Below are 26718 nucleotides of genomic sequence, written 5' to 3' on the forward strand. Positions count from 1 at the left end.
GCAAAAAAGTCCGGCCAGCGTCCGAATCTATTCAATGGGATCTTCAGGACAGAAGCTCAATTCTCTTTTTGCATTAACCCACTTTCCACGTGACAGAGTCCCAAATCTACTGAGATAGCTATGACTTGATTAGAATTCCAAATCCTCTTTATAAGTTCCATTAAAAAAAAAAAAAGCAAACAGAAAACAAACAAAAAAACCCAAAACCTTTAACACATTCTGACCATACTAGGTTTCATCCTTCTAAGATTTTATTAAATATTGAAATTCTTCAGTCAGTCGAAGTTTATTTGGTCTCCTTTGCATATCTATGAATAAACATGAGGGTATCTTTAGTGGGTCTGAGATCTTTCAAAATAAATTGATCATTCTTTCTCAGACCCTGTATCCCATAAAATTCATTTGCTTCAGCTAAGCAGATAAGGACAGTTTTGTTACAGCCATTTCCACCCTCCCCCCCAACCTATGTAATTCTTTACACTTTGCACTTGGCTCCCTTTAATACTAGCAGCCACTACTTTGGCAGGATATTAAAGTTGTCGCTGAATGACTAGACTCACCTATTCGGAACTCCAAGGCATCGAAGTAGCAATCTTGATGATACTCTAGATGGAACTCCTCAAAGGAAATGTAAATTGATGAGTTGTGCTCATTGGGATTGCTGATGGTCCACTCACAGTTTAGGTTCTTGGTATAATTCCCAACTCCATCATAACCAGGAGAAGTAAAGTTGCCTCCAGAGGGATCTGTAAGTTGCCCACCACACACTATGGTGCCCCAGAGCAAAAAGATAGAGTTAGAGTCATGTCACTTTAAAAATAGCAACCCATGTACATATATATATATATATATATACACACATATATATACATATACATACATACTTACATATATATATATATATTTCCCCCTAAAAAAAGTCCAACGCATTTGTTAGAGGACTAGGCCATCAATAACCTGTAGATGCTTATGAGTTTACACAGGAGGGATTTGGCAAAAAAAAAAAAAATAGCACTCAAAACTCCCTTATATTAATTTGTAGTTTTGCATCATTCTTTGTCTACATGCACAGAGTGGAAAAGCCTCTGGAGATGAGGCAAAATCTTCTAAATTGGACCTAAATCTCTTTGGCACTCATCTCAGAGGTGTTCTTGAAAGCGTGGGAGTAAATTATTAAGTAGATGCATTGAGATGCTCACCAGGAATTCTCTGTTTGACCTAAATCTTTGCATTCTCAAGAAGAGCGGCCCAGTAGGTCTCATCTTTTGATCTCATCATTTTGTATATTATTTTAATGGGAAAAAATCCAGTAATACTAATAAGGAGTGAGAGGAAAAAAGAAGAGGAGGCAAGTATATATCTAGCCTGCTCTTGAAGCCTGAAGTCTGCAATGACTTTACCTGGAAATGCGTATCTAGAAGTAGAAAGGCGGGCAAACAATTGCCTATATTCTCTTCACTAACTACATTAATTTCTTGAGAAATTCTTTTCTCATTCTGAGAGTGCCTCTTTGGAACTGTAGAACTACCAAGGTATAATAGGCACCGGGGAAAATAGAAAGCCACAACATTTGAGAACTTCTGTTTTCATTAATTTTTAAAATTTCATTTAATTTCTAAAATCACACGAGCAAAATTAGGTTGGCCTTCCTATGACTGGTACACCATGCTGATTTCCTGTATTTCAGCCTTGGCTTAAGATCAATAAATGCAAATGGCATTGATAGAGGAGGTATAAATTACATTACCTTGTTGCCCTTTTAAGAACAAATGCGCATAGTCTGAATACAGCAGATAAAAATGAGATTTACCCATAAGATTACCTGCATCTTCACTTGATGAATAGAAGGCACTGAAGCCACCAGAGGGTCTGGATCCATCGGTGACAAACAGAACTCTCATGGTATTCCCTGAAGATTCTACCCAATTCCTTGTCATCACACGATTGCACAGTCTCTCTAGCTGGGGCGAGTTTCTTCGAAGGCCATTGAAAACCTATTGTGGAAAAGTCCAGACTTAGAGCACTCTCGAGTACTAAGAATGTCTTGAAGGTAAATGCTCTCAGAACCAGACTCACAGCTTTCTAAGGAAAACCTGTGGGGGGTGGGGGAGCCTATGCTCTACTTGTACAATCGATATGCATTTATGAAACACCTACTGTGTAACAGGCATTGTATCAGCTCCTTGCCAGCAGCCAAGCCTTGGACAAGTCTATTCCTTTTGATGCCACAGGATTGCTTGTATAAAACCAGAATGTCAGTCTGATGTCTCCAAGCAACTAAATGGCCACTGTGAACTTTGCAACCATAGTTTCAATTCAATTCAATAAACATTTAATAATCTCTTCTTCCTTCAAGGCAACGTGCAAGGCCCAGGGGAAATACAGATATAAAAAGACATTGCCCCTATTATCAGGACTAAGATCCAGGCCTCTGGCCTCCTCTGGTCCCACAGGGCCTTCTGTAATGCTCCAGAGGCTGTGCCCTGACCTCCTCCTCACTGCTGCCTTCTCACTAGACTCCCCTAAGCCACAACTTGATTCTTGCCTGCACAGGCATCAAAGGATATAACATCACCCCCTGTTAGAAGTCAACATTGAGCAAGAGCCTTGAAAAGTCTCATCCTTTATCAGCCTCAAAGGAGCTCTGTCCAGCCACTGCTTCTCTGCCTGGACTCATTCCTCATTGGTTAGCATGCTCCCACCCCTTCATACGCTTCTCATCCCAGCAATTCTGAACCACTGGCTACTGAACTACTTCTCCTTATCCCCAGCTCCTCCCTCCCTCTGATCCCCCTTAACTCGACCCCACAAATGTCTCACTCCAGTTCTCCCCTTCTCTTCCACTTTGATCTCCATAATCAATACACCTGCTTTCATATTATACCTTTTTCTTTCTCACTCTTTCCATCTTCTGATTCTAATTGAGACCTGGCTTCCTCCTGATGACCGGGCATCCCTGGACGTCCTTTCCAGCACAACTTGCATTTTTACTCACTGGTTGTGAGTCACAATACTCATTCCTCCCTATTGCCACTTCTACCAATATTACTCGGCATCCTCTCCTCCTTTGAGACTCACACTATTCAAATTTATTGCCCAATCCAGACACTGGTAGCTATTATATTATCAGCCTCCAGGACACTTTCCTTCCTTCCTAAAAGAGTTCAATCCCTATCTCACTGTCTTTCTTTCCACCCCAACTCTTGACTTCATATTAGGGACCTCACCATACATATTGATACTCCCTTAAATACCCTAATTTCCCATGTCCTCAATATGCTCGATTCACATGACCAATATACTCCACAACTCTAGCCCACCTACACATGGATGATCATATCCTAGATTTTGCCACCATCCATAAGTGTTCTATTTCCATGTCCATTAATTCTGAAATTCCTTTATCTGAACATAATCTTTTATCACTCCGTCATTCCCTCAGCCTTATAATCTTGTTCTCACTATGAGCTCTTATCTCTCCACCTCTCAGCTTTCTCATATCACCCCTCCACTGAATGCCCTCTCTTTTCTTCCCAATCTCAATTTCTTGATGAATCAATTCAATGCCCATTCTGTCGTCAATGCTGGAATCTCTTGCTCCTTGTCCTATTCCCAATCATGACTTGCAAAACTTCAACTTTCAATGACTCCCAACATCTACCTCCTTTGCTCCTATTCACAAGCTGTTGAACAGAGCTGAAAAGTCAAAAAACCTCACTTATAGGCTCCTCTCCATATTTATGCTACAAAATCTCAACTGGGTCTATACTGCAGCAGAGCAATCTTTTTACACCTCCTTAATCTATTCACTTTCCCACTCACCACAGTGACTATTCTGGGCTTTTATCACATCACTCAGATCTTCCATGGCATTCTCTCTGCCCATCCTCTCAGCCAAGAACCTTACCTCATACATCACCAATAGCATTTGACAAGAGCTCTCTCTTCCTCCTCCTGCATCTCCCATCCCTCAGACATCTTCTCCCTCTATTCCCTACTTACCTCTTGCCTCACACAATGAGGTGACTATTCTCCTTGTTCTACAAACATCATGCCAACTCATTTTCTCCATCAGAATGCCTTTTCTATTATTCTCTGTCTCTCTGTGTCTTTCTATCTCTTTGTGTGTCTGTTCCTGTGTCTGTCTATCTGTCTGTCTCTCTCCTGGGTCTTTCCATGCTCCCTACAAATACACTCATATCTCTTTAATTCATAAAAAATCTTCACTTGCTTCTACCATCCCTCTTAGCTATTATCCTATACTTCTACTCCCCCTTTCTGCTAAACTCCTTTAGAAAGCTGTCTACAATTGGTGTCTCCAATTCCTCTTCTCTTCCAACACAGGTGGAGAAAAATCACCCAACCATTCTGACTGGGTCAACTATAAATTTATGTTACATGACCTCATTTGCACCCTCATCACTGCTGGCCAATCCTTCTATATATTTCCCTTATCAAGTCACTATCCCACTCTCCACAGCGGCTCTTCCAAACCTTTTCATCTCCCTTTCCTCCCATAGCTTCCCCTCCCCCTACTCTGTCATCTGAGAAGCTTGCCAGAGTTTTAAAAAATTAGCTTCCTCTTCTCTTCTTCATCTCCTGTTACTCAGGTGCTTTCTGCTACTCTCTCCTCCCTCACTGGTCTCACATGATGAAGTGGCCGTACTCCTTACCAAAGCCAACCCTTCTATCTGCTCAACTGACCCCATTCCATCCCCTTTCCTCCAACAGATTGTCTCTTATGTCACCCTCACCCCACTTAGGTTCAGTCTCCCCCTCTCTGCTGGCTCATTTCTACTGGCGAAAACATGCCCATGTCTCCCCTATAGGGAAAGACACCTGACTTGATCTTTCCATCCCTGTTAACTATCATCTTATGTATCTTCTGCCTTTTGTACCTAAACTCCTCAAAAGGGCCGTCTACAATAGGTGCCTCCCCCTTCTCTCCTCTTGCTCTTTTCTTAAGCCCTTGCAATCTGGCCTTATCGTGCCACCAACGTTCTCTCCAAAGTTGCTAAAGATCTCTCAGTTGCCAAATCCAGTGGCATTTTCTCAATCCTCATTCTCCTTGACCTCTCTGCAGCCTTTGATGCTGTTGATCACTGTCTTCTCCTTGATACTCTCTTCTCTCTGCTCTCTTCCTTCTGCCTGTCTAACCACTCCACCTCTGCCCCCCTTGCCAGATCCTTCTCCAGATCACACCTGTTAACCATAGGTGTCCCTCCCTCTTCTCTTCTCCCTCTATACTACTTCACTTGGTGATCTCATCAACTCCAATGGATTCAAATACCATCTCAAAGTTAATAAATATATACAAAGTAAGCTATAAATAGGACAAATAAGGAATAACTAAAACAAGGAAGGCAAGAGAATTAAGAGGGGCCAGGCAAGGCTTCCAGGAGGTGGAATTTTAGTTGGGACTTAAAGGAAGCCAGAGAGATCAGTAATTAGAGCAAGAGGGGAGAGCTTTCTAGGCATGGGGAACCACCAGAGAAAATTCCCAGAGCTGAGAAACAGAGTGTCTTGTTCACTGGACAGTTAGGAGGCCAGTGTCACTGAATTAAAGAGTAGCTGTTGAGGAATAAGGTATATAGAGACTGGAAAGGTAGGAGGAGATTAGGCTATAAATATATACATACATACATATACACACATATACATACATACATACATATATAAACAGAGAGAGAGAGAGAATCTTTTCTATGTGTATATTATTATTTGTGGGTATTCTCCTCCATTATAACATACAATCCTGGATAGCAAACCAAACTTTTGCCTTTCTTTGTAACCCTAAATCTTAGCACAGTGCCTGCTTAGCATATAATAAGAGCTTAATAAATATTTGTTGACTGGCTATCTTTAAGAAGTTTATAAATTATCCTATGAATACTGCATTTCCAATTAAATAGTCCACTTTTCAGAAGCTTTATTAATATTGTATCAGTACATACCTTTGATATCTAGATTGAATTGTGCCTTCTCTTTTGATGCTAGATGAGAGCAGTGCTGTTAAGTTCAAACAGAAATGGGGGCCACTAATCTATATATAAGGATCCCTGTGAGCCATGTGTTGACTTAGTTTTAAAATGTAATGTCATCTGTGTTTTATTTATTTTGTTCAATATTTCCCAATTACATTTTAATCAGGCTCCTGTCACACCCGAGAGTGCCACGAGCTACTTTGTGGGTTTGACACCTCTGATTTGGAGGACAGTCCAACCCGAGTGATGCAAGGACCCTTGAAATGAAATGTAATTTTAAAAAATCAGTTCCTCTCATTTACCCATTCAGTCAACAATTGTTTTTTATCCCTTTCTATGCTTTAGGCACTGTGGGAGATGCTTTTGTGTTATCTCAGTATAAATGCAATCTTTTTATATCTGATCATTTCTGAATGGACAAACTCTGTGTGTGTGTGTCTGTGTGTGTGTTTGTGTGTACACATGTGTATGTGTTTACTATATTGAGTAGAATTTCCTACTCATGGATGAGTTTGATAAAAAAAAAAAAGGACAAATCCCAAATAGCCTTGTGAAATCACACGTTCGTGCTCAACCAATAGTGATAGAGTCTAAAGTAAATTAGACTGTAGACAAATAAGAGTATTAGTAATCATTGGAAATGCTCTTCACAGTTAGGCCAGCTGTGTTGCTGCTGGGGCCAATGATGTTGAGCAACCTCAGGAAGGGCATTAGAAGCAAAGCGAGCATATTATCCTAAGTATGTGCTAAACCCTGGGATAGCTTTGGCAACCCTGGCTCCCACAACTAAATCGAGACAAAACAATTGGACAAGAGCCCAGTGAAGGGCAGCCACAATGAAGGTAGTGAAGGGGCTTCCACAGTAATATAGATCAAAATTAATGAGGGCTTTTTAATCTGGGGGAAGGGAGGGCTAGGAGGGTCTGAAAGAAGGTATGATGGAAGCTTTTAAAATAAAAAAAATCATGAAAGAATGAATGTTGGAGCATAAGCAAAGCAGCTTTAGTTCAAAGAAAAGGAGACAGCATTTCATAGAGCATACAATAAATCTGCGAAGCTCGTTAATCTGGAGGAGGTAAAATGAGAACATTTTAAAAACAACTCCTAAAAGATTTATTTAAACTGGACCTACAGATGACAGATCATAATAAGGAAGAAGCTGGGGGTGTCTGGGGCACTTTTTATTCCCTTTAAGATTCAGGGTTCAGAGGGCAAGTTTGCTCCCCCATAAAATATCTCTTGGTGCTAGTGTCAGATGCAGACTACAGAGCTGGATGGACCAATGGCCTGGGGCGAGACACTATAGAATTTTCAATAATAAGCTTGGGCTGTGGGTGACCAAGACCTTTGCTCATCTGTCTGCTGCCCCATGACTATATTTCCCTTTCCCTATGTGTGTATCGCCTTTTGTTCTTAAAATCCATCAAAATGATGATGCTTCTAAGTGGAGTGACAGCTGGTGAAATTTTATTTATTTGTTTGTTCGTTTATTTATTTATTTTTGTGGGGCAATGAGGGTTAAGGGACTTGCCCAGGGTCACATAGCTAGTAAGTATCAAGTGTCTGAGGTCAGATTTGAACTCAGGTCCTTCAGAATCCAGGGCTGGTGCTTTATCCACTGTGCTACCTGCTATCCTTTGAAGATTTATTTAGGAGGCTGACAGTGCACTGCATCCTCATGAACTTCTAAGAATTTGATAGAGATTCAGGTATACAATCCAGATGACATTTCCAAACAAGTTTTCTGATCGTTCAGTATGGGTGAAAGTCTCCTGTTACAAGCCATCTTCCTGACCACTCCAAACACTTACTGTCACATTTTCACTATCGCATGATTGATGGTCTTCTAGCCTCAGGTCGGTAAAGGTCAGAGTTACCCGCCTTCCTTCTGGCACAGTGATCCTCCACTCACATATTCGACTATGAAAATTTGTATTGGGGTAGTTGGGAGAAGTGAATATTCCAGAGTGTCCATATAAATCCCCTCCACACTCTGCAAGGCACAAACATTAACTTACTTAGACTGAAAAGAAAAAAAAAGGAATAACAAGAAATGATAGTCTGTGGTCATTTTATATTCCTATGTTGTATTGACTGTTCAATGATCATTTGAGTGTATTTGTAGTCATTTTGTATTATCTCCCTTAAAATTGGCTTTTGTTATCATGGATAAAAAAAATTTACTATATTTTTTAACCATTGTGACCTAAGAAGAAAATCTGTAAGAATGATTGTTGTAAAGGTCTTAAAAGACAAGGAGAGGGGCAGCTAGGTGGCACAGTAGATAGAGCACCGACCCTGGATTCAGAAAGACCTGAGTTCAAATCTGGCCTCAGACACTTAACACTAGCTGTGTGACCCTGGGCAAGTCACTTAATCCCAATTGCCTCACCAAAAATAAATAAATAAATAAAAATTAAAAAAAAAAAAGACAAGGAGAATAAAGAAGGGTGAGGCAATTATTGGATTATTTAAAGAAAATCACTCATTTTGCCAGAATTTTCTTTTTTCTTTTTTTTGTGTCATCTGTTTTTGCCTAAATTTGGGGGGTGGGGCAATGAGGGTTAAGTAACTTGCCCAGGGTCACAGAGTTAGTGTCAAGTGTCTGAGGCCGGATTTGAACTTAGGTCTCCCTGAATCCAGGGCCAGTGCTTTGTCCATTGCGCCACCTAGCTGCCCCTTTGCCTAAATTTTTTAAGAAGTCTATAAGGTTAGTTGCTGAAAAAGTCTGACCAGATGTCCTATCTTTCTAAGGATGAGAATTATAATACAACTCACCTTCAACACTGGTTTCAAAGACCAGTCTGAATCCTGGGGCATGGATAGATCCATCCGTGACAAACTTGACAAAAGCAAAATTGTTAGGTGTGTAAATAGCCCTAGGAATGGTGTTTCCACAGTACCTGCCCAGCACGTTTCCTGAGGAAATAAAATGGGTGAAGAAGGCAGGTCAATTCCAGTCACAGCTTCTAGGTGCACAGTAATTTTTTTTGTTTTATTTTGTCAGGGCAATGGGGGTTAAGTGACTTGCCCAGGGTCACACAGCTAGTAAGTGTCAAGAGTCTGAGGCCGGATTTGAACTCAGGTCCTCCTGATCCAGGGCCAGTGCTCTCTTCACTGCGCCACCCAGCTGCCCCCTAGGTACATAGTATTTTAAGAGGTGGGAACCCTGTAGAGTTACAGAGGAAGAAATGGTCCCATCCGTGAAGTACTAAAAGTATTGGCCAAGGGAAGCAGAACAGGCACAAATGTCAGATAATATATACAAAGAATAGACAAGAAACAGGCAGCTCCCCAAAGCAAGAAGAAAAGCACAGAGTCCAGGATACGTGAGGCAATAGTTGCACTATCTTCAGCATGGTAGCCTTGACCTTGGGAAAGATCCCCGATCCCTAAATTTACACATGAGGAAAATAAGGCACAAAGAAGTAAAACAACTTGTCCAGGAACACAGAGCTAGGAAGTTCTGACTCTAAGACCAGTACCCTGTGCAGCGTGAGCCATTTGGGACAGGGCTTTGCCCTGAGCAGACTCTGGAATGTTGTGTTCAATTCTAGGTGCCGGATGCACGGCCACAGGAAGGTACAGGGGCGATGTTAAGGGCTAAAATTCTAGCTAAACTGTTTAAAATATTTAATGAGTGGTTGCCAATAAATTATAAGCTTTAGCAAGAGTTAGACTTTTAAGCATTTATTAAGGAGAATAAGAATTTGGTAAAGAGAGAGAGAAAGGCCTAGATTCCTATCTATTAAAGGGAGACCACATTTCTAGCTCCGCTCTCCACCAGAGTCCCCAGGAAAGAGAGTGAGACCGAGCGCCAGTCTCTTCCTTCCTCCTCCCACTAGCCCACATCAGGAAGAAAAGACTCCTGGTCTTGCCCTCAAAGACCTTCGCTTCATGGGCGGAACTCTTCTACAGTAAGTCTCCAGCAGGTGGCGTCATTCCAATCGTTACAGCGAGAAACCAGGACACGAAGGGCATGAAGAAAACGGGTTTGTAAAGAGAAAGTCTGTGACCAGCAGCTAATGACAACAATAATAATCACTAGTATTTATGCAGCATTTTAAGATGTGTGAAACGCTTTGCATCAATTTCATCATTTGAGCCTCACAGCACCCCTGCCCTCGGGCGTCCAGAGTAAGATGTCTAGCATCACAGGACTTCAGAGTAGGAAAAGGCCTTCTCCATCACAACTGTGGGCTACTCATGGAGTACTTACTCCATGCTATTCACACAGAGGAAGGTGGACGCTGCTGTTCCACCTGCATGTGAAAGTGAGCCAAGGGGACGGCTAGGTGGCGCAGTGGATAAAGCACCAGCCCTGGATTCAGGAGGACCTGAGTTCAAATCCGGCCTCAGACACTTAACACTTACTAGCTATGTGACCCTGGGCAAGTCACTTAAACCCCATAGCCCCACCCCAAAAAAAAAAGAGAGAGAGAGAAGAAAAGAAAAGAAAAGAAAAGAAAGTGAGCCAAGAAACACTGACATAGTCCACTGACCAGAAGCACCGCCCTCCCGGATCTCAACAAAGTCCTTTTCGCAACCAGAAGAATTTTGAAGATTCAGGACTTCAAATTGGAGGGTGAGATAGTGTCCTGATGGACCCTGGATATACCATTCACACAGCAGATTGTCAGGATAGGGATGTGCGGGGTATTGCGGGCTTTCAATAACGCCATTCTGTCCCATGACCATTCCACCACACAAAGCTGTGAAAAATAAAAAATAAAACAATACCACTAGCATTCTCTCTCAGAGCTTCTTGTATGACAAAGCCTTTCTTGTCCTTGGAGTAATAATAAATCTTTTCCTCGTGCCTGTGACCAGAAGTTATCCTTCTTGGTTTGGAACTTCCATATCACTTCTTAAACAGTTTTCTTACATGTTTAACATGTTCTATTTCGTATTCATGCTGTCTATGAATGAATCAAGTCACCTCTACTAAACTGTCTGCACCTTGACATGAACAGCAGTCTTACTCATCTTTGGGTCTCCCAAGATGCCTAACACAGAGCTCTACTCATAGTTAGATATTGAACAGACAGTTGTTGAATTGGTCAGGGTCCAAGAGAGACCTGCAAGATTCATGTTTAAGTGAGGTTTCCACAAAAGTATTTTTAAATCCCATTTTAAAGACACTGAAACTGACACGCAGAGGTGATTTTCAAGGTTTTTAGGGGCCAAGATAGAACTAGAAAGTATGAATGATTTTCAAATTTCAGTTTAATGATTAAAAAGCAAAATCTAAATACAGCTTAGTTGATCTTAGCATCTGAAAATTGTGTTTCTGGTATTTATGAAATTAACTAATATAGTAACAGGCATAAAAAACAGAAAATGAATTTAACTTTAGATTTCACAACAATAAAAAGATACATAATGCTTAAGGGATAATTTAAGATGGAAAATGAAGATAAAGTATAAAATGATATAAACGATTATCTACTTTTTATAGCACTTGTCACTACAACTCTCAGCAGTTAAGCAGAGACAAACTCTGTTAAGATAAGGTCGTACACTTTCATTGCCTTAATTTTACAAGGATTATTTTTATATTGAGTCATAAACAATGTTGTTACCTATAGAATACTTGGCCTTAAATCCAACATGGGTGGGGCTGTCATCAGAATGAAACCGCAAATAGACAACATCGCCTGAGGACAATTGATTGCTGGGCAAAGATGATCCACAAAACTTGGAGAGTATTGGTGCATTGGAATCCCCTCCATCCCTCAATTCAAGGTAATTGGAAGTACAGCTGAAATGGAAGAAACTCTCAGTCAATGCTGAATCAATTGTAAAACGCTAGCATTGGGGAGGGAGGGACTTTGGAGATCAATTGTCTGTATCTCTTGGGGGAGTAAACACATACATATGACTAAAGTGCCTCAAATCCACCATTCAATCAGAACTCACATGGAGTGACATATAGTGACAAAGGCAGATAAGTGTATAAATCACTTTGGAGCCTATATAATGGTACCCTTCTTGACCATATGGGAATCTATAGTGAGTCCAAAACCTAGTCTTAAGAGCATCTGATCCTTACAACCACTGGAGAATTACTCGTCACTAGGGAGGCAGAAAAATGTCTTCAAATTAACTACTTAGAAGGTATGAGAGACAGATGGATGGACAGAGAAAGAAAGAAAGGGAGAAAGAAAGAAGAAAGAAAGAAAGGAAGACAAAGAGAGAGAAAGAGAGGAAGGAAGGAACGAAGGAAGGAAGGGAAAAAAGAAGCAAATATTTAGCATGCATTGATGGAGAACATGGTGGTAGATATAGATGCTGTGTGACCCTGATGGATATACCACTCCCTTTAAACTACAACAGGATCAGATAAAACCATATTTGTAAAGCACTTCAGTACAGTGCCTGGCATATAGTAGGCACTTAATAAATGCATGTTCCCTTCTCCTTTTCCTAGAGTCCTATGTCATGGGAAAGGATGCTGCATGCTTGTCAAGTATCTCTTAATGGAAAATACTATGAGCTAAACACTGTTATCTCAAAAATTTTCACAACATGTATTGCTATAGAAATAAGGAATGTTTACACAATTTTCTTAACATTCCAGAAAATACATTCAATTCCTGATTGAGTAATAATTTTTCTTTATGCTTTATTCTACCTCTACCACAGCTCTTACATCAGCCCCCTTTTGCCACCCTAGCTCAGACCCTTACTGCTTCTCTAAGTTAATTGGTCACTTTGCCCCTGATCTCTACTCTCTATTGTCAATAAACTCAAATAATCTTCCTAATGGCACAGGCTTGATCATGAAATTCCTCTGCTCAAAAATTTTCTCTCAGTAGCTCCCTATGACACGTGACACAAAATACAAAAACTTGGCCTAGAATTTAAAGCCCTTCATGGTCTAGTTCCAAACTGGTTTTTCCAGCTTTCTTTCATATAACTCACATTCATGTAGTCTACATCCCAACTAAACTAGATTGCCAGCTATTCCTGACCTCAACTTGCCATTTGCATTCACCCAAGCCGTTTTCAATGACCTGCCATGCACACCTTTCTCATCTCCTTCTGTTGAGATCCTTAACTCCTTACAGAGCTCCCATTATCATTCTCTCTCTCTCTCTCTCTCTCTCTCTCTCTCTCTCTCTCTCTCTCTCTCTCTTTCTCTCCCTCCCTCCCTCCCTCCCTTCCCCCTCTCTCTTTCTCTCCCTCTCTCTCCCCTCCCTCTCCCTCTCCCTCTCTCCTCAAATGTTCATGAAATACTTTGTCTGGATCTTTCTCATACCACTAACACACTCTACTTTTATTATGCTACATTTTTGTTATACTTGTTATAATCCTTACTTGAGAGTTTATGAGAGGAAACATAATATACTAGAGAGAACTCTGAAGCCGATATCTGGAAGAGCCTTTGTTTTTACACTCTAGACATAGAGAACATGTCAAAGCATAGAGATGGGAGATGGGGTGTCAGCAAGAAAGCCAGGATGCCTGAAGCATAAAATGTGTAAAGGGGTACAATTTGTTGAGAAGTCTAGAAAGAGGAAGAGCCAGGATACAGAGAGCTTTAAACCCCAAACAGAATCTTATATTTGACCCCAGAGTACACCTGGAGTTGACTGAAGGGGGTGGTGGTGACATAGTCAAATCTACACTTTGGGGAAATAATTTTTGTGGCTGTGTGGAGGATGAATTGGGGTGGGGAAAGGCTTGAGGCAGAGAGTTCAAATGAAGGCTGTTGCAATAGTCCAGACAAAAATGTGTCGAGGTCCTGAATTAGGGTGGTGTTCGTGTTAGTGCAGAGAAGGAGACATATGTGAGAAATGTTGTGGAGAAAGCACTACAAGATTTGGCATCTGATTAGATAGACATAGGGGGTGAGCTGGAGTGAGGCATCAATGTCAATACTAAAATTGCAAATATGGGTGACAGGAAGGATGGCAGTGCCATTGATGGATAGTAGGGGAGTCAAAGAGGGTGGGTTTGGAGAAAGTGGCTTTTGTTTTGAACACTGTTAGTTTGAGATGCCCTCAAGACATCCAGTTTGAAATATCCAATAGGCAACTGGTGACTTTGAGGCTGGAGCTCAGGAAAGGTAAAGAGGAAGACTTTGGAACTGTCTGCATGGAGGTGATCCTTGAACTCCTGGCAGCTGATGAAGTCAACAGGTAAGAAAATAGAGAAAAGAGAAAGGGGCTGGTGCAAAGCTTTGGGAAACAACCTCAGTTAGGGAGCTTGGATGAAGATCCAGCAGTGAAGACTGAAACAGAGTGGTGAGATAGGCAGCCGTTGAACCAAGACAAAGCTGTGTCCGGGAGGAGAGAGTGTACAGGAGAAAGTGGTCAGTAGAGTCAAACACTTCAGGGGGGTCAAGAAGAAATAGAAGTCAGAAAAGGCTATTAGCTAGGGCAAATTAGATCCTCAGTCACTGGAGAAAGTTTGGTTGAATGATGATGTTGAAAAACAGTTGCCAAAACTTTGGAAGTGAATGAAAAAAAAGAGGAAATAATAAAGATGGTGCCCAATATAGATGATTTTTCAAAGGAGTTTAGCTAAAAAGAGGAAGGGCATAGGATGACAGCTAGCAGAGATGGTAGAGTCTAGTGAGGGGAGACACGAGTGTGTGTAGACATTAGGGAAAGAAAAAATAGGCAGAGACTGAAAATTACAGATTAGAGATGAAACTGCAGGCAAGAGGCTAGAGAAGATTTGAGGGGTACAGATAAGTGATGGGATAAAAAAGACGTAGAGAAGAACTGGCCTTGGGAAGCAGAGGGGTCTCCTCTTCATCAGAGATTGGAGTGAAGGAGGTAATGGGATACAGTATCACAATGCTTTATTATAATACTTGCACATAAGAATTGCTTAATAATTATTGGATATGTAGATCTGAGAATCATTTATCAGAGACGACAAATCAGTTCATGAGAACATGATATATCCCAGAAGGCAAAAAATATAGGCTTTAAACCAATAACTTATTCAGCAAAACAGAATAATCCTAGAGGTGGGGAGGGAGGAACTTTGAATAAAACTTTTTTTGTTGTTTTGTTTTTTGCTTTCATGGGATTTTTAGTTCCAAATTTTTCTCCCACCCTTCCTTCCCTCCTCCCTCCCCAAGAGGGAAAGCAATCTGATATAGGTTATATATGTGCAATTTGAATAAAACTTTTAAGAATTCCTGATGAAAAAAATCAGAGCTTACTAGAAACTCGGAGACACAAACACAGGAGTAAAAAGAAACATAAAAAATTAAATTTCAACTGAACTGGTCAAAAGAGGGTACAACACACACATGTTTGGTGCAGAAATACATTCAACTCAACAAGGGAACAGGAAGAAACAGAGGGAAAAGGTGGGGATAAAAGGGAGAGTATATTTAGAGAGGGAGTAATTAGTCATAAACAAAACAAACCCTAAACTGCGGGGGGGAGGTATGACTAGGATTTTGGAAGAAAATAAAGGATAAGAATCTATGACTGGTGCCTGGATGGGGTGGGGTGGGGGGCAACAGTGGAAGTTGACTGCATGAAGCACAAAGCAGCAGCAAGGAGGAGCCTACTGCTACATGGCCACTTTGAGAATTGTATTTGGTTTGACCAGGCATGTTTGTTGCAAGAGATTTGTTTTTCTGTTTTTCTTTTTCCAAAGGTGAGGGGAAAAATTGAATTTTGTTCATTTTAAAAATAAAATTTAATTAAAAAATAAATAAACCTCAAGGCACTATTTTTTTTAAAGAAGCTACAGAGAGAAAAGAGAAGGGGGCCTAACTGTGAGGAACCCTTATAGTTAGTGGTTATTAAAACCCTGAATCGAATTGACTGTTAGCCACATGTATGGTTTGGTTCCCTGTTGAATTTTTTTTACACCATAATCTGGATACATAATCTGCTGAATGATTACCAGTACTGTGTGGACCATTGTTGGCAAGCCATGCCACCTTTTTAGACCTCAATGTCCCTATCTGTTCAGCAAGAGTTTCATTATTTCCATCTCAGAGACTGGGGGAGATTGAATAGGGAAAAGGCTATTATGTTGGCTGATTGAATGGGGCACTCTCTGCATCTCTGTTTCTCTCTGTGACTTTACTGTAGGATGATGGGACCATGTGTTCGCCCACACCCTATATTCTGGCACTGCCATGCTTGGTTGGACAGGCTACTTGGGGGATGTAGCCCCTCACAGAACTGAAGAATTTATCTGAACAGATGCTATATTTCCCTGAAGTTCTTGTGCAGAATATACTACTAAGCATGGAGGTCACAGACTGTTCTGGGACATGACAGAGGGAGAACAACTCCCCAAGGCTGAGTGGGAAAACTGAAAGGTAGTGACATACTTGGGAGATATTTTGATATTAAACTGATCTTCAAACTGGATCTTTACAAGTTTCCCACTCGGGGCAGAAATGATCCAAATGCAGTCAGCATTCACCGGATAGTTGTCAGGGTAATTGGGCGAAGTCACGTAGCCGTCGATGTTGGAATCATGGAGGTAGATGTTGCCACCACAGGCTGTCAGGAAATACAATCAACAATGTTATAGACTATCTGATAAAAGAGAAATTGCCAAATGACACAGATGGTTTTTTGAAAATGCATTTATCCACATTTCCCATCATATTTTCCTTTCATTATGTATTGTAGCTGTTTTGTTTTTCTTGCCCCCTTGGTGGGACAGATAAATCCTGATTTGCCAATAATGGAACTTTTAGAGTATCACTCTGGCATTGGCCAAACTGTGTTCTGCTATTGGAAATTCTATTCTTGTTCTGTTATTCTTGGCACTTAAAAAGCTGGCCGAATAAATTACAGCCGAACCCTTTACCAAGCATTAATTAACATGTTTCATTGGCTCTGGAATAAACGTGTGCTAAGTATACAGAGGTTTGGGGTTTTTCACTAACTGCCTGATGATTGTTGACTTGTTCACGATTAAAGGAAGGAACCATAATCTTCCTCTTTGGGTATTTCATTTCTTTCCCGTGAGGCTTGACTCACGGGGCTTCTGGGAGGTTTTGAAAGCACATGATGTACACATTTCTCACCTGGCAGCTCTACTTTGGGACATCCCTGACTTCTCTACCAAGCTTTACAACTCTCTCTTCTCTATAGTCTTCCCCCATTAGATTTTAAGTTCCTTGAGGGCAGGGACTCTCTTTCTTTTTTTGTATTTATATCTCTAATGCTTAGTACAGTGCCAGGCACATAGGAGATACTTAATAAATGGTTATTGACTTGTTGACTATATTCACACACATGTATATATAAAATTAAATATACTTTTTATAGATAAATATATAATATGATATATATATATATAATGTGAATATTATATAGATGAGCAACTAGATAGTGCCATGGATAGTGTCGGGCCTGCATTCAGGAAGACCTGAGTTCAAATTCAGCCTTAGACACTTACTAGCTGTATGACCCTGGGCATGTCACTTTATCCTTTCTGCCTCAGTTTTTTCATCTATAAAATGAGCTCTAGAAGGAAATGGCAAATCAGTATCTTTGTCAAGAAAACCCTGAAAAGTTGGACATAACTAAAACAACTGAACAACACATTATATACATAAATATATGTGTGTGTGTGTAGTATATAAGGATATGTTACATACATATTTAATTTATACAATATCCATAGGACATTTCCTACAAAAGGATCATTGCTTTTAAAAGCATCAACCATTAAAAATGCTTGTTCTTTAAGCATTTCTTTTAAGTAAAGTTGAAAGAAAACCAAGGATACATTGGAAAGGCTGGAAGGACAGAGCAAAGAAGTCCACCTGAAGCAGGTTTTCTAGCACTTGGAGTGGTGTTTCAAATGAGAGGCTGGAGACAGCTCAATGGATGAGATCAAGGTCAAATAGATATTAATGGCATGGGAAGTAGGGAGATATGGTAGGAAATTTTTGAAGTCGGCTTAGGTCTTCTAGGTGAGCAAAATGGAGGCCTAGAAGAAGATCATGTTGTCTGGGAGGTCTTAAAATGGAAACAAAGTAATTGCAATATAATTCTTAAGGAAATAGGAAGTATTTGAAAGGGTTTGGAGAGAAGGGGAGGGAAGAAAGGAGGAGAAATGGAAAACCTGTGATTTCCTCAGCACAGAAAACTCTTGGTGTGGCATCTTCCTCTGCCATTACAGACTGGTGGCTCATTATAAGTCTTAAAGTTGCCTGAGGCAATGAGAAGTGGTTCATGGTACCATGGCCATTTGGGGCCTGAACCCAGACCTTCCTGATTCCCAGGTCCATCCTCTACCCACTATGCTACACTGTTTCTTAGGGAATAAATAATATGTTCAAAATCTCAACCAACAAGCATTGCAAATGCTTATTTGCAATGTACCAAGCAATGAGTACAAATAATGCATCTCACGAAGTGGCAGAATATTTGAATTCTCATTGCATTTTCCTACTGCCCTGGAACCAATGGCCACATTTTAAATTTCATCATAACTTCAAATAGAGCAAATTAGAATAATGGGACCATTTTGGAGGATCCATTATTTGTACTAAGCAGGACCTAGCTGTAGTGGGTGAAACAGTATGATATAGCGACTCAAGAACATTTGAAAAGTGTTCTATCATGTGCAAATATCCTCTTCCTACATTGCCAGTGACTGCCTATCTACTGACCATTCTAGGAGCAGTGGACTGTAAAGATAGATGACTTTCCTCCATATAACTCAATCTTTGGCACATGTTATTTAGTTATTTTCAGTTGTGTCCCACTCTTTGTGATGCTGTTTGAGGTTTTCTTGGCAAAGATACTGGAGTGGTTTGCCCTTTCCTTCTCCAGCTCATTTTACAGATTAGGAAAGTGAGGGAAACAAGGTGAAGTGACTTGCCCAGGGTCACACAGCTAATTAAATGTCAAGTGTCTGAGGCCGGATTTGAACTCAGGTACTCCTGAATCCAGGGCCGGTGCTTTATCCACTGCACCACCTAGTTGCCCCCTTCTATATGTTTTGTTTTTTTTTTAGTGAGGCAATTGGGGTTAAGTGACTTGCCCAGGGTCACACAGCTAGTAAGTGTTAAGTGTGTGAGGTCGGATTTGAACTCAGGTACTCCTGACTCCAAGGCCTGTGCTCTATCCACTGCGCCACCTAGCTGCCCCCCTTCTATATGTTTTGAATGTACATATGTTGCCTCTTCTAACAGAATATAAACTTCTGAAAAAAAAATGACTTGCCAGTTCTTAAATCTCTTTTCTGAACACCTAGTACAGTACCAGGGACAAGGAAGGCCCTCGGCAAATCTGTGCGGGATGGATATTCTAAGCTGACCGTCATGAGAATATGGCTCATCATTTTCATCACAAATACTCACCTAAACCCTGTGCCTCATACTTGATCTTGAACCCGTGGCCTTCATCACTGTTATCAGAAACAAAGTGCACAAACATCTGATTGTCCGTGGTGTAGAGAGTGGAGAAAGCATTGTTCCCACAGAATCGGCCGTTTCCTGCCCTGGGTCCCAAAGCGGGAGAAGAACTATCAGGGCCATTTTTGATCTGAAATCACATTAAAAATAATGAGATATAAATGTAGTTTCTTCATTAGCTCTTCTATGAGATGATGTGCAGGGGATATAATGTTATGTCCTGAAAAAAAAATACTTTGCCCTTTTGTTTCCAGAATATCAATCTATTCCCACGAAGCTTTTAAATAAGTTAGGAAGGAAAGGTAATTACTGGGTATGTAACAAGCAAGAGCACATGAGATAATATATGTAAAGTGTTTTATGAACTATAAAATATATATAAAGATATTAATACAAATATTAGCTATTATTATAATTTTCTGAATTATTATTTTAAGAACAGGAATGCTGATGACCTTACCACCAAATAGTCACCATGACTACATGAAGGATCTCCACTGGAAATCTCAAATGGCTGTTCGAAATGGACAGCAATGGTAAGACCACTTGGAACCAGGACATGCCATGAACAGTTGAGATTAGGAGGGTAGGTCTCAGGATAATTAGGGGATGTAATCACCCCACTGCTTGCATGCAAATAGCCACCACAACCTTAATGAAGAGAAACAGAAGCGACATTTTTAAAGGTTTTAAAAGCTTAATTCTTGATGATACCCGACTTTTTTTGGAGACAATGTTAAGGCTAACAAAGTGCGACTATTTGAAACCAATTTTGGGCATGAAAGAGATTTTCCCTTCCATAACTAACTCTTTGAATGTAAACACGTGTAATGGTAAAAGTGCCCTGTTCTAAGCCTTTCAACATTCAATTAATAATGTAAAGTCTAGCTTTGAGTACCGACTTGGCTTTCTGTCATTTACAATGGAAGGCATGCTCTACTTCATAGACCACTTCCTTAATCTATTTTTGGGGGGGGCTTATGGCTCTATCAGACTTTGTCTAGTTGGTGTGTTGTGGAAAGGTTCAATCACAGCCCACATATTACATGAACTTTTCTAATGTTCTAACATCCCCATGCCATCATTTTTGCATTTTATGAGAGACAAAGCCAGTGCTCAAGTGTGGCAGATTCTAGTCAAAGTTAATATTGGCACAGAAGGGCTTCTTGAAGGCTTTTCCAGTCATGCATAAACTTGAGCAGGTCTTACCAGGTGGGAAAGGATATGGGACCAACAAGGGACTGTGAATGGACACGACTAGCTAAATGGGGAGAGACTCATCACCACCAGAAATGCAGTTACTGAGGGAAGAATCTGGGGCCGCGGTTTCCTCATTTGTAAAATGAAAATGTCAAACTAGACGGTCCCTAAGCTCCTTTCCACATCTAAATCTCTGATCCTATGAACTTTTTCAGCTTCAGTTCATGAAGATGATCCACAGAGAGAGCTCACAAAAGGAATACTCGCAGAGTTGAAAACTGGCCTTTTCCCTTTTCCTTACCCACTACACTCAGGGTTTTAATTGAGACCCATTTTTCTAAGCTAGAGAAAACTGGCAGTAACTGCAGTTGGCACCCTGCCCTGATTTCCTTCTAGTTTTAGGTCTCCTCAGCCAGGTGGAAGATATTGATCAAAAATATTTTGATATCTTACTCTTATGAAAAGAAGCATTAAATCCTGCACCAGTTACACTGAAGTCAGATGTGAAATGGATCAGCAGGTATTCCCCAGAGGATCTGATGGGTCCAGGAACATCTCGCCCACAGATAACAGCCAGCTCCTGTGAGGTACTGTCAATTCCTATGACCAGAGAAAGGAAGCACCAGCATTAAAATACAATTCCTTAAGACATCGTTCAGGCAACATTCGTAACACAGCCAAACTGCCTCATGCATTTTCCCAGGAGCTTCCTACTTCCTAGGAGACAAAGTGATTCTCAAAAGCAAGTAAAAAAAAAACCTTGGGGTTACTTCATTTTGGCTCCAAAGAAGGACAGTCCTGCCTGTCTCTTTATTTCCTCTTTTTGAGAAAGACTTCTCTGGCAGTTCCTGCTGTCTTTCTAAAAGAAAAAAAGAAAAAAAAAACAAAACCCAACTGGCAGCCAGTTCTTTCTGACTCTGTAATTCAAAGGCAGGGGACTGAGAAGCAAAAAAGGGTTGCAAGGCTGATGTGTGTTAATTGAGGCATCTCTTCTGCATGGCTTTTATCGCCTAAGGCTGAGAATCTAAAACTAAAAGAAAGGTGACTCCTTAACCTCAGATCCCATAACTAACTAAGCCTCTGAGATCAAAGACACAACATGATATCACTTCTGTGGGACCGCTTCTTCAGCCCAGATTTCCTTTTTTAGTGTTTTTGCTGCTGCTGTTGTTGTTGTTCTGGTCTTTTGGCCAGGAAGACATATGTTCTATCAGCAGCTGCAGGCTAAGTCATCTGAACAGCTGTCTAATGATAAGAAAAGCAGTGCAGGGGCATCTTCAGGCAGAAAAGCCCCATCAGGTACAGAAGCAAAGAGGGTGGGCTGGCAAAGAGTGCCTGTGTCCACCACTCACCTTGCATGAAGGATTTGTACCAAGGAACTGTGAGGGTGAGAGGAAGGGAGAGAGACACAGAGAGACAGAAATAGAGAGAGAAAAAGACAGACAGAGAGAGAGAGACAATGAGAGACACAGGGGGGAGGGAGAGAGAAACAGAGAGAGATAGAGGCAGAGAGAGACAGAAAGTGAGAGACAGTCACAGACAGAGAGAAAGAGACACAGAGAGAGGGGAGACGTAGAGAGAAACAGAGGAAGAGAGAGAGGGAGGGAGGGAGAGAGAGAAACAGAAGGGCAGGGTAAGGCTGAAAGTCTCTATTGTAAGCTTAAAATGTATGAACTTATTGGCTCATCTTCAGGAAGAAAGGGAAGAAAAGCTCTATTAATAAGTTTCATTTTGAATAACAAGCTCAATTTTTTCTCCTATGTATTTCAGAAGCTGCACTGTCCTCCGATGGATATAGAAGGGATATAGATCTTCCTTTTGCCAGTACCTCTAGACCTTGCTGTGCCATGACCAGAGAAGCAGGGCAGATAAATTCTTTGCTTATGTCACTTCCCCTTTCAAAAGCCATTTCCTCACCTGTTAAATGAAGTGATGAGGTGAGATCATCTCAGTGATACCTTGTCCACTCTGACACTTTTCATAGATTGACCTCACCAAGTACAGGAAGATTTTTATCTCATTAATGGGGAACTGAGGAGCAAAGGAGGCCAACAGATTTTCCCAAGGACTTTGAGAGGAGCCACAAACGTGGCCTGGGCCACTCCCATCACATCTCCTCAAACATCACGTGTTTATATTCCTCATGCTTTCCCAGAACATCTCCATCTTCCTCATAGGCAATGTGGTGCTGGCGTGTTCCAGGTAGCACCGACCAGCATTCACTTTGTTAGTTGACTGCACTACTTCTGAAATTCTCTTTCAAACTTTATGGGAAAAGGTTACACAAACAGGACTGACCATTTATTGGACCATCCTATGTCTACAGAATAGCAACTCCTTTCTTTAAATTATTGAAAATTTTGCCCAGGTAAGAAGCCCAGTGATGTGGTCGGACCTGTAATATCACTGGATTGGGAATCTGAAGACATGACCCCCTAGCTCTTACAACTACTACACATATGATCTTGGGAAGTTCATTTAATGTCTCTGCACCTCAGTTTCAACATATAGGAATAATATAATACCTGTGACTCCCTAAGGTAGTTATGAAAATAAAGTCAAATGTTTATGCAAAACACCATATTACTACAAAGAACTATATAAATGTAAGCTGTTGTAGTTAGCATTATTACTGTTGTTGCAACAAACAGATCATGGTCAGCTTTGATCATCTGGTTTCTGACAGGAAAAAAAATCCATCAACCAATCATCACTATTTAATAAAATGTCAAGTCTCTCTATCTTCTCACCATCTCTGATCACGAGTCTATCGTAGGAGCACGAGTGATGAGATTCAATGTCCAGAGAAAGAATGTTGAGCTCAACGGTTGAATCTGGAGCCTGGATGACCCAGCTGCAATCAGCTCCATTACCATAACTTTCAGGCCAGCCGGGAGAGAAAAAGAACCCTGGAGCTTCCCCGGTTCTTAGGTAACCACCGCAAGCACCTGTGAGGAGAGGAAGACCTGATTAATCACCTCCATCAAGGAAGGAAATGACATAACTTCAGTCTTTGCCTTGAAGTAAGATAATCCAGTAGGAAACATTTCCTAAAGAAGATCTTGAAATAAGCCAACATGAATACACTAAATATGGCGACCAAATATTACAAGTTCAGTACTCCCCAATAAGCCTCCTTGAGTATCCCAGACTCCTGAGTCGTCTACCTCAAACCCTGTGATCTCCATATAGACTTTACTTTGGTCACCCAAAGGTGAAGTCACAATGTAGACCTTGCTACCATCCGAAACCATCGTACCTCTGAGATCTCTCCCCTGAAACTCCCTTTCCTTAGCACAATCTTCTTTCCTTTCTATTATAAGATCATGCCTCTAGATCTGAAAGGGACCTTAGTGATGAGTATCTGGGTCCAACTCTGGGGTATCGGGAGTGAAAAACTCACCTAACTTCCCACACATAGTAGGATTTGAAACTAGGCCCTCTGACTCCAGAACCAGCATTCTCTTCACTGTACCAAGATGCCACTCTTTCCCATTGCCTTATTCTTCTTAAATATGTTTTTCATGAGACTGCCTACAGGTATCTTGGTGGCATAGTGGATGGAATGCTAAGCCGGGAGTTAGGAGTTCAAATCCAGCCTCAGATACTTCCTAAGTGTGTAACATCGGGCAAGTCACTTCACTGCTGTTTGCTTGAGTTTCCTCAACTATAACATGGGTATAATAAATAGCATCTACCTCACAGGGTTGCTGTGAAGGTTAAATGAGATATTTGTAAAGTGTTTAGCACAGTGCCTGGCACATAGGAGGTACCTGATACATGCTTATTTCCTCCCCTTCATGCTCAGAGGGACCAGAGAACTTTGGCTTCCGACTCCAATTAAATTGCTTTCTCAAAGATCATCAATGACTTCTTAATTGTTAAAGATCTGGTAATGGAATATTACTGTGCAGTAAGAAATGACAGGATGACTTCAGAGAAGATTAGAAAGACATGTATGAAATGATGTATTGGGAAGTGAGCAGAACCAAGAAAAGACTGTATACAGAGACAGCAATACTGTTCAATGAAGAAGTGAGAATGACCTGACTATTCTCAACAATACAATAATCCAAGACAATCCCAAAAGAATATTAATAAAATATACTATCCAACTCCAAAGAAAAATTTATATTGATGGAATAGACTGAAGCATGCTATTTTTTGTATTCTTTCATTAAGAGACAAATGTGGTGATGTTTTGGGGGCAGGGGAGGGGAGGGGAGGGAGGGAAGGAAGAATAGAGATTGGAACAGAAAAATATAAATAAAAATGTTTAACCTGAAAAAAAAAAGGTGGTGAAAAGGTGTGCTGGGAAGGGTACAGGATGTATATATGTATCTATATACACATACAAAAATATATATGTTGTGCATATGTGAGTCATTTAGGTCTTATTTATATAGTAATTATATAATTATATAGTATTTATATAGTAATTATATTTAAACAAATTTATCACATATATTATTTATATAAAAATATATATAAAAAAGAAAACCGCCTGTTTATTAAAATAAAAAGGAAGAGGAAGGATTTAAAATACTAAGTTATATGTACTAGAATATATCTAGGTATATCTAAATGTAATAACATAGAAAATATACATGATATATTATATATATGTATATGATCTCTGATATGTGTATCAAATTTAATTATATATCACAAATAAAATTTTTAAAAAGATCTGATGACTTTTTCTCAATTTTGATCCTATTCGACATTTCTATAAAATTATCCTAGCCTCTTTAGGACTCGGTTTATTCATCTGCAAAATAGAGGAAAATAGACTAGATGATATTTAAAGTCTGTTCCAATTCTAAATAATTAATATTTCCAACATTTTTTATCAGATCTAAAATGAATAATGATGGAAAAGTTGTGTGCTTGATATAATGAAATCTTTTCATCCTTTAAAGAACCTCTCAAATAGGAATGCTAATACAAGAGATCTCTCTACACATAAGAGCGAATGCTACCACTGTGGACCGGCTCTGTTGATGTAGATAGGGCAAAGTGAGAAAATTATAATTTCTAAGGGTATGTGTCTAATTTTATATTATACTCAGAAGTTTCACCCACCCCCTTCGATTAAAGACCATGTTCACCATTAAACATTTAAAGGGCAGCTTGGAATATTTCTGGAGACATAACTCACAAAATGATGCTATGTCCAGCTATAACACCATAAAGGATTGGGCCACAAATACCCCATTCTGTCTTCCTGCCGTTGGTCAGACTCCTCAGCTAGCTGAACAAACTTTCTCTGAGGATTTGAGGCTTCAATGTCTGTTGGCGTTTTTTAAAACTTTAATAATTTTAGGCTAATTTTATCCTGAAACATGAGAGCTTAAGACAAGCCAGTGAGGGTGGTTTTGCATCCCTGAGCAAATTTAGATCACAATGTGGATCAAAAGGATATGCCTTTTTTGGGGATCCTCAAGAGTTGTGGTCTTTAAAATGCAAGTTTTCAGAAATTTCTGAAAAATTGCTCTGTATATAGAAGACTTTGTAAACACCAAGTCCCCACTTCACCCTGAAAAACCTAGAAATTGCCTCACGCACTGAGGTGTGTGTACAGACATGATTATTCATAGAACCTAGGGCCAGAAGAGAACTCTGGGATGATCTCCTGTGAGCCCTTCATTTTAGAGATAGGTAAACTGAGGCACAGAGAGCCACTACCCCTAAGGCTTCTGGGTCTGACTGGCAAGTCCCTCCCCAAAGCTTCATGTGAGATGGTGCCTATGCTCACCATGATGCTATTTTCAGGCCCATACTATTTCACTAAGTCTCTACCTTTCCCTCCCTTTTTCAGCTGCCCTTTATATATTGTCTTCTATCACTAGAATGTAAGCTCCTTGAGGATAAGGACTGTCTTTTTACTAGGCAGCCCAGAAGATAGAGCAGTTGACCTAGAGTTAAGAAAACCTGAGTTCAAATTTAGCCTCTCGCTCACTGGCTATGTAATCCTGGGCATTTAACCTCTGCATCGGCTTAGAGATAATAATAGCACCTACCTCCCAGGATTATTATTATTATTACTTAGCACAATGCCTAGCCCATAATAAGTGTTATAAAATAAAAATATTAATAATAGCTAACATTTTTATAGTGCTTATAATGTGCAAGGCACTGTGTTAAGTACTTTATCATTATTATCTC

The 26718-nt window shown here is 40.3% G+C and overlaps 1 protein-coding gene across 1 annotated transcript in view; it reads right to left on the minus strand.

Annotated features, from left to right (window-relative positions):
* The window catches only part of CUBN (cubilin), a 294282-nt gene that overhangs the window by 82978 nt on the left and 184586 nt on the right, over positions 1-26718 (minus strand). Inside the window, 11 exon segments of the mRNA XM_043967014.1 lie at positions 561-767; positions 1823-1994; positions 7796-7977; positions 8763-8903; positions 10487-10696; positions 11567-11745; positions 16300-16474; positions 19297-19480; positions 19811-20001; positions 21004-21150; positions 23301-23498. Coding sequence (XP_043822949.1) covers positions 561-767; positions 1823-1994; positions 7796-7977; positions 8763-8903; positions 10487-10696; positions 11567-11745; positions 16300-16474; positions 19297-19480; positions 19811-20001; positions 21004-21150; positions 23301-23498 — 1986 coding nt within the window.

Source organism: Dromiciops gliroides, chromosome 5 (genome assembly GCF_019393635.1).
Source record: "Dromiciops gliroides isolate mDroGli1 chromosome 5, mDroGli1.pri, whole genome shotgun sequence".
Classification (NCBI taxonomy): domain Eukaryota; kingdom Metazoa; phylum Chordata; class Mammalia; order Microbiotheria; family Microbiotheriidae; genus Dromiciops; species Dromiciops gliroides.